The sequence below is a fragment of the Falco punctatus genome, assembly GCF_963210335.1.
Source record: "Falco punctatus genome assembly, chromosome: 4".
Classification (NCBI taxonomy): Eukaryota; Metazoa; Chordata; class Aves; order Falconiformes; family Falconidae; genus Falco; species Falco punctatus.
Genome location: NC_137583.1, coordinates 49,377,613 through 49,385,060, shown reverse-complemented (window position 1 = coordinate 49,385,060; position 7,448 = coordinate 49,377,613). Strand labels below are relative to the sequence as shown.

The 7,448-nt window shown below is 67.6% G+C and overlaps 2 protein-coding genes across 4 annotated transcripts; both read left to right on the top strand.

The window, feature by feature from the left end:
* Window positions 1-35: 35 nt before the first annotated feature.
* LRG1 (leucine rich alpha-2-glycoprotein 1) lies at window positions 36-2,289 on the top strand. 3 transcript variants are annotated; one of them, XM_080382570.1, is made up of 2 exons: window positions 36-731; window positions 897-2,289. In XM_080382570.1, the coding sequence occupies exon 2, from the start codon at window positions 901-903 to the stop codon at window positions 1,909-1,911; it is 1,011 nt and encodes a 336-aa protein (XP_080238696.1). In that variant the 5' UTR covers window positions 36-731; window positions 897-900; the 3' UTR covers window positions 1,912-2,289. The 3 variants fall into 3 exon arrangements, with proteins under 3 accessions (XP_080238696.1, XP_080238695.1, XP_080238694.1); XM_080382569.1 differs by having other exon boundaries at window positions 892-2,289; XM_080382568.1 differs by having other exon boundaries at window positions 809-2,289.
* A 1,307-nt stretch (window positions 2,290-3,596) lies between these two features.
* On the top strand, window positions 3,597-6,993 carry LOC308061897 (perilipin-3-like). The gene is made up of 8 exons (XM_080382554.1): window positions 3,597-3,852; window positions 3,998-4,056; window positions 4,131-4,326; window positions 4,581-4,663; window positions 4,752-4,983; window positions 5,583-5,770; window positions 5,855-5,968; window positions 6,280-6,993. The coding sequence occupies exons 1-8, from the start codon at window positions 3,675-3,677 to the stop codon at window positions 6,700-6,702; spliced, it is 1,473 nt and encodes a 490-aa protein (XP_080238680.1). The 5' UTR covers window positions 3,597-3,674; the 3' UTR covers window positions 6,703-6,993.
* The last annotated feature ends 455 nt before the right edge of the window (window positions 6,994-7,448 follow it).

The following is a 7,448-nucleotide window of genomic DNA, read 5'->3' as shown; positions in this document are numbered from 1 at the left end:
GGGCTGGGCACTGGGGTGCTGCTGGTGGGTGGGGGCCACAGGGCTAGGGGGCCTGGGGATTGCCGGTGTGCAAAGCCCCCCTGCATGCACGTATCCCCCCATGCCATGCACCCCCTGCCATGGGCACACGTGCATCCCGCTGCACACACGTGCACCCACCTGTGCTCACACGCTGCTGGGCACCCACCCCCTGTGCTTACACCTCCCTCTGCACCCACCCACCCGTGTGCTCACCCCCCCCAAGCTCCCTCCCCTAGCACCCACCCCCCAGCACCCACACCCACTCGCAGCCCCTCTCCCATGCACTGAGTTCCTCGGTGCTCAGCCCGCAGCCCCCGCTGGCCACGGCTCACCACGACACGGGGCCACTTGTGGGGCTTTGCTGTGAGGCTGCGGGTGTGACACGGGGTCCCACCGCTCCCCGTGACGCGCCGTGCCTCAGTTTCCCCCAAGTGGGTGTGCAGCACCATGTGCTGCCCATGGTGTGGTGTGTGCTGGGGTCCCATAACGTCCCTGAGAGGGGTGAGGGTGGAAGTGGGGTGTCAGTGCTGTCCCCCCCTGGAGCCATGTGTGCCATGGGAACACGGGGACGCCCCGGATGCTGGCACCCTGTGAGCTGTGATTTCCCAACTGGCACGTGATGCCAAACCACCAACCGCCCTGGGTGTGACAGCCACTGGGGAGACGGACGGGACGGTCCCCAAGGAGGCCTCACCGGCTCGTTGGGAAAGGTGAGGGGAGGGCTGGGGGGCTCCACTGGGGCCAGGGCTGGGGGGACATGGGGGTCTGAGCACCTTCCTGCCTGCAGCCATGGCCTGCCCGCCCGGGGCGGAGAGCTGGTGGCAACAAGGCTTGCACAACCCTCGGCTGATGATGGCCGCCTGCCCGCAGCCCAGCACCATGATGCCACTGGGTCAGATCCTGCCACCGCTGCTGCTGCTGCTGCTGCTGCCGCTCAGCCCTGCTGCGCCATGCTCCCCCCAACCCAACGCCACCCGGTTCGTCTGCACGGAGCCCACCCTGAGCACCTTCCCCAGCGGGCTGCCCCCCACCACCCTGGCCATCTCGGTGGAGTTCACAGCGCTGGCCACCCTCCCCCCCACCGCGCTGGCTGGGCTGCCCTGGCTGCAAGAGCTTCACCTCTCCTCCAACCGCCTCGCCGCCCTCCCCGAAGCCCTCCTGCAGCCCGTGCCCACCCTGCGCATCCTCGACCTGACCAACAACCTCCTGGCCGACCTCCCCGCCAACATCTTCACCAGCGCTGGCCACCTCCAGCACTTGGTGCTGCGGGGGAACCGGCTGCAGGCACTGCAGCCCAGCTGGTTCCAGCACCTTCCCCACCTGCGCTGGCTCGACCTGGCTGCCAATGCCTTGGCAGAGGTGCCGCCAGCGGTTTTCCAGCAGCTGCGTTCCCTGCGCAGCCTGGATCTGTCCAAGAACCGCCTGGCATCACTGGCACCAGGCGCGCTGGCTGGGTTGCAGGCACTGGAGCAGCTTGACCTGGAGGGCAACCGGCTGGGCACACTGCCGCCCGCCGCCTTCGCGCCCACTCCCGCCCTGCGCCTCCTCTTCCTCCAGGACAACGAGCTGCAGGAGCTGCCCACCGGTATCTTCCGCCCCCTGCATCATCTCCACGTCCTTGATCTGGCACGTAACCGGCTGCGGGCACTGGCGCTGCCGCGCCGGCCCCCTGGCCCCGCGTTGGACCTCGACATCTCAGGCAACCCCTGGGCTTGTGAGTGCCAGCTGCTGGCACTGCTGCGGCAGGTGGCCCCGCGGCTCACTGCCACCCGCAACACCCTCTGCGCCAGCCCCCCGCATCGCTGGGGACAGGAGGTGGCTGTCCTCAGCCAGACTGGGGACACCAGCTGTGAGCCCAAGGGGGACGAGCAGCACGTGCCAGACCCCTAGGCAGAGGGCTTGGTGCCACCCCACATGCCCAGGAGTGTCCCCTCCCTCCCTGCCACTCTGTCCCCAGCTGAGATGAGCTCTCCTGGGGAAACTGAGGCAGGGAGAGTCGAGTTGCAGCTGGCCCTGGCCCAGTGACCTGTCCCCATCCCACCATTCCCATCCCAGTGTCTCGTCCCCATCCTGCCATTCCATCCCAATGGCCTGTCTCCATCCCACCCCCACACCGGTGTCCCCATGCTGTGATGCCCACCCCAGTGGCCCCCAGCCCCATCCCACCTGGCTCAAGCTGTCCCGCATCCCCATCCCCATCCTGCTGGCACATGTCCCTGTCCCCACCCCGCAAGAGCACATTAAACACTGTCACTTGGAGCCATCACACTTTCTCCTATGTTTTGTCCTGTGAAGTCCACCAGGTGCAGTGACAGGCACCATGTCCCCCAGCTGTGCCCATCCCATACCTTCTGTTCCCCTGCCCATGCCCCTTCCCATCCAAGCCAGCCTGCTCTGCCACAGGGCCACCCCCTGCAACTGCCCACCACCCTCAGACATTGCTCACTGCTGGGTGACAGTGCTGGATGACACTGCTGTCCCCTGGCCTGAGCACCCACAGGGGCTGGGGGAGGCCTGGGACCCTGTGGGGCTCTGCTTGGCACAGGGACATTCGGCTTAGGACCACTTGGTATGGGGACACCTGGCTTGGGGACATTTGGTATGGAGATGCTTGTCATGGGGACACTTGACATTGGGACACCTAGCTTGGGGACACTTGGCATGGAGACGTGTCAAGGGGACACTTGGTATGGAGCTGTTTGGCGTGGGGACACCGGGGAGGGGACACCGGGCGGAGGGAACACCTGCCATTGTGTCCCTTGGTGTGGGGACACGTGGCAGGGGAACTCTTGGGCTGGGGACACTTGGCATGGGCCGGTGGCCCGGAGCCCCTGGCGCCCACCCGGGACGGGGTGTCCCCGCCGTGTCCCCGGGCCCGCAGGACGTTGCGGAGACAGGGAGAGGGGGTGTGTGTGGTGCAGGATCGGGCCCCCGCGGCCCCACGTGGCGGCACAGCCCAAAGCCCGCCCCGGTCCGCCCCGCCCCTCACTCCTAATTGGTGGCGGCGCGGCCCGCCCCTTCTCTGATTGGCTTCCGCCGCCAACTATGAATCCGGTGCTGGGCGGGGGCCAGAGATCGCGACCGGGGATCGCAATCACGACCGGGAGTCGCGACAGACCCTCACACACACACGCACACACACCCGTAAGTACTGTCCCCGGGACTTCGCCGTAGTTGGAGGGTGGAAAACCAGCCTGGGGGGGCTCTAGGGGGTCGTGGGGGTCCCAGCTGCGGCCCCCCCAAGCTCCCCCCCTCAGCTCCGTCCCCCCGGGATCTGCCCCCAGGGACCCAAGGGGACACCCCCAGACACCCAACGGGACCTGCCCCCCAGGACCTGCCTGCAGCCCCCCCCCCCGCCAAACCCCGCCCAGGACGTGCCCCCCAGGGTCCCCAGGGCCAAGCCGGGGGGGCATTAGGGCAGGGACACTGCCCTTCCCCCGTGGGACGGGGGGCACAGCCGCGTGGCGGTGGGACACCCCAAAGGGCTGAGACGCTGCCGGGGGGAGGCTGCTCTGGCCGGGGGGGGGGGGGCCGGGAGGGCTGCCCTGGCCGAGGGGCCGGTGACCGGTGGCACGTCCCCAGCGCGGGCTTGCGAAAGGCGAACCCAGCCGGGCTTCCGCTGAATCACCCCCACACACCCCCCCCCTACGGGGATGGGGGACCCTAGGGGGGGTAGGGGGACCCAACCCCACCGCATCCCGGCAGGGCAGGGGGCCAGCCCACCCCTCCCAAACCCTTTCCAGACCCCCGTGAGGCCCCCTCCAGCGGCTCGGAGGCCCCCAGCTGCCTCCCACCCATGCCATGAGTTGCTGGGTCTCAGCCCTGAGAAGGGTAGGGGCTGTGGAGGGGGGGGCTGTGGGGCGCAGAGCCACCGTGTGCTATGGCGAGGGGCAGCTGTGGGACTCGGCCACCCTAGGGGGGCCACACCGGGGTCCCCCGCACCCAGCACCCCATAGTCTTCCTCTTCCCGCTGCAGCTGGCACCGCCATGTCAGCCGAAAACACCGTGCTGGCAGAGGATGGGCAGGAGCTGAAGGTAGGGGTGCAAGGAGGGCTGGGAGGGGACTGTGGGCACTGGGGGGTCCCCGGCTCACTGCCATCCCCCGGCAGAGCGTGGTGAGCCGGGTGGCCAGCCTGGCCCTGGTGAGCTGTGCCTGTGGTGCCGTCTCCACTGCCTATGCCTCCACCAAGGAGAGCCACCCCTACGTCAGGTCCGTCTGCGACGCCGCCGAGAAGGGGGTGAAGACGCTGACGGCAGCGGCGGTCAGTGGGGCACAGCCCATCCTCACCAGGCTGGAGCCGCAGAGTGAGTGGGGGTGGGGGGGCAGCACCCCACGGGCTCGGGGTACCCCCCAAACCAGCCCTTGCAGAGCTCTCGCAAGGCAGCAGGGTGGGGAAGAGCTGTACTCTCATCCCTGGTTTCCACCACCACTGAACACAGCAGCAAAGGGCTGGAGGAGAATCTGGGGGAGGTGGGCAGCACCCCGTGGGTTTGGGGTATCCCAAAACCCAGCCGGAGCAGAGCAGGGCATCAAACACCGTCTATTTTCACGTCTGTAGTTTCCACCGCCAATGAATACGCCTGCAAGGGGCTGGATAAGCTGGAGGAGAAGCTGCCCATCCTGCAGCAGCCCCCGGAGAGGGTAAGGTCTCCCCTGGGGGACATGGTGCGGGGGGGCCAGCGCTGGGTGAGGCTGTGGGACAAGCCGTCCCTTCGTTGTCCTCTCCCAGGTGGTGGCAGAGACCAGGGAGCTGGTGTCGTCCACCGTGAGCGGCGCGGTGGGCATGGCCCGCGGCGCGGTGCAGGGTGGCGTGGAGAGGACATGCTCGGCACTGAGCACCGGCGTCAGCACTGTGGTGGGCTCCCGCATGGGCCGGCTGCTGGCCACCGGTGTGGACACGGTGCTGGGGAAATCAGAGGAGCTGGTGGAGCGATACCTGCCGGGGACAGACGAGGAGCGGGGTGAGTGCTGACCACACCAGAAACCCATCTCCCAAATCTGGGGGTGCCAAGCTTCCCCCCGGGACTCCCACCCCATTGCTCAGCACCACCCTGGCATCACTTGCACTGGTGCTCCTGCTTACCCTCCCGTGGGGAGCCTGGGCAGCTCTGCCATGCCAGGGCAGCACCGTGCCCCCTGCGGTGCCCGTGGCCACTGTGACACTGTGCAGGGGACAGTCCCCACCTGGCGGGAACCCAAAGCCAGGGAATGCGGTGCGGCAGTGGGTGAACTCTCACCTGGAAACCAGAAAGCAAATATAGCCCTCGGCACCACCCACCCCGGGTATTTATAGCTCGGCATGGGGTAGCGGTGGGCAGAGTTGGCCCCATGTCATGGCAGATGTGACTGGAGAGGCCACCTGGCTTTTTGGTGACACTTCCACATGACCCGGTGGCCAAGCATCCTGTGGGTGGGCACCCCATGTCCCTGTGAGGGGATGTAGAGCTTTGGGGGTTCATCCCAACACTGGTGGTGGGATGCCTCAGTTCCTGGCATGGGATGCTCTGGTGCCCGGTGCGGGATGGTCCAGCCACGTGTTTCTCACCCCATGTCCCCGCAGTGGTGGCGGCAGGTGTGGAGGTGGCACCGCCAGAGCGGCAGAGGCGGTGGCAGAGCTACTTTGTCCGCGTGGGCTCGCTCTCAGCCAAGCTGCGGCACCGAGCCCTGCAGCGCTCGCTGGGTGAGCTGCAGCGGGCACGGCACAGCGCCCAGCAGGTCCTGGCCCAGCTCCACCACATCATCGAGCTGGTAAGGATGTGGTGGGGATCGTACCGGCCCCGTGCCAGCCCGGCACTCTCCAGTGTGCTCCCACCTCGCTGTCCCTTCCCCTAGATCGAGCAGGGGCGTCAGGGCATGGATGGGTCCCTGGTTAGCGCCCGGCAGCATCTCCACCGCATGTGGCTGGAGTGGAGCCAGCAGTACGCCATGCCCATGGAGGAGAGCAAGGTATGGGGCAGAGGTGCCCATGGAGGACACCAAGGTGTGGGGTGGGGGTACCCATGGAAGATACTGCAGTATAGGGTGGGGGCCTTGCCTGTAGAGGACACCAAGGTGCAGGCTGGGGGACTGTGCTGGTGGAGGAGACCAAGGTGCAGGCTGGGGGACTGTGCTGGTGGAGGAGACGAGGTGGGAGGCTGTCCCCATGGAGGACCAAGGTACGAGGTGGGAGGCTGTCCCCATGGAGGACACCAAGGTGGGGGGTCTGAGCTGGGCAGGGGGAGCCTCCCACCCCAGGGCCACCGCTGGCTGCCTTGCAGGTGGAGATGCGGACACTGGCCATGCTGCGCGGGCTCCTGCACCAGCTCCATGCCGCCTGCACCCGCCTGGCCGCCAGTGCCCGGGGTTTACCCAGCAGTGTGCAGGAGACGGCGGGACATGTCCGGCACAGCATGGAGGGCGTGCAGGCTTCACTCTCCCACGCCCGCTCCTTCCACGACCTGTCGGGTTTGGTGCTGGCGCAGAGCCGGGAGACGGTGCTGCGGGCACAGCTGAGCATCGATGAGCTGCTGGAGTACGTGGGGCAGCATGCGCCCCTGCCCTGGCTGGTGGGACCCTTCGCTCCTGTGCTGGTGGAGTACCCGGAGGATGTCCCGGTGGAGATGGCCAAGTGGGAAGGATGTGTCACCGTTGGGGGGACGCACCAGGTACCCACTGCCACGCAGCTCTGCAGCCAGCGCTGAGCCACTGGCAACGCCAAACGGGGAGTGCCCGCCCGCTGCAGCGAACCCCATCCCTGCTGGGGACGAGGTGACGATGGACTCGGTGACCCAACGTGGGACCTCTGATGCCACAGCCAGGGATGCGTTCAGGGAGGGAGGGGACGGTGGCACGAAGAGGATGTGGTGCCCAGCCCTGCCCGGCGGGGGTCCGGGGGTTCCTGCAGTGTCCCCAAGCCCAGGGACCCTTGGGATTTCTTGTCTTCGCTGCTTCAAAGCACTTTAAAAAAATAAACAACTTTTTAGGCCCTAAAATGACTCAGCAGAGCCACCACGTTGTGCCGGGCTCGCCGGGGGGCTCAGCAGGGTGGCAGAGCTGGGGGCACGGGGTGACCCCGTGGGGAAGGTGTCACCGGTGGGGTGCCGGGGTGGGGGGAGCAGGGCGGGTGCTGGTGGGGTGCTGGGATGGAGGGTGCCGGTGGGGTGCCGGGGCAGCTGGACTGTGAACCGTGGCTGTGTGGCACTGGACTTCGTCCCGGTTATCGCGGGCACGGGGCTGGGCCGGGGGAGCCCCGATGTTGCAGGCGCAGCGTGGTCACAGCACCAGCAAGGTGGCACCGGGTCCCCAGAGCCGCTCGTCCTCCTGCCACTAGCACCCACTGGGACCAGTCTGACTGCCTCCACTGGGCCAGGTGGGGGGAACAGCAGGAGCCGGGTGCTGAGGGCCCTCGGGGGGGATGCGGGGTTGAGGGGGTCAGTGCCTGAGCTCT

Excerpts from the sequence above, each read along its gene's own strand:
- LOC308061897 (XM_080382554.1), top strand. The coding sequence starts at position 3,675 with ATGGGGGACCCTAGGGGGGGTAGGGGGACCCAACCCCACCGCATCCCG. Across the intron at positions 4,057-4,130 it reads AGGATGGGCAGGAGCTGAAG|AGCGTGGTGAGCCGGGTGGC; the intron begins GTAGGGGTGCAA and ends ATCCCCCGGCAG. Across the intron at positions 4,664-4,751 it reads TGCAGCAGCCCCCGGAGAGG|GTGGTGGCAGAGACCAGGGA; the intron begins GTAAGGTCTCCC and ends GTCCTCTCCCAG.
- LRG1 (XM_080382568.1), top strand. The coding sequence starts at position 811 with ATGGCCTGCCCGCCCGGGGCGGAGAGCTGGTGGCAACAAGGCTTGCAC.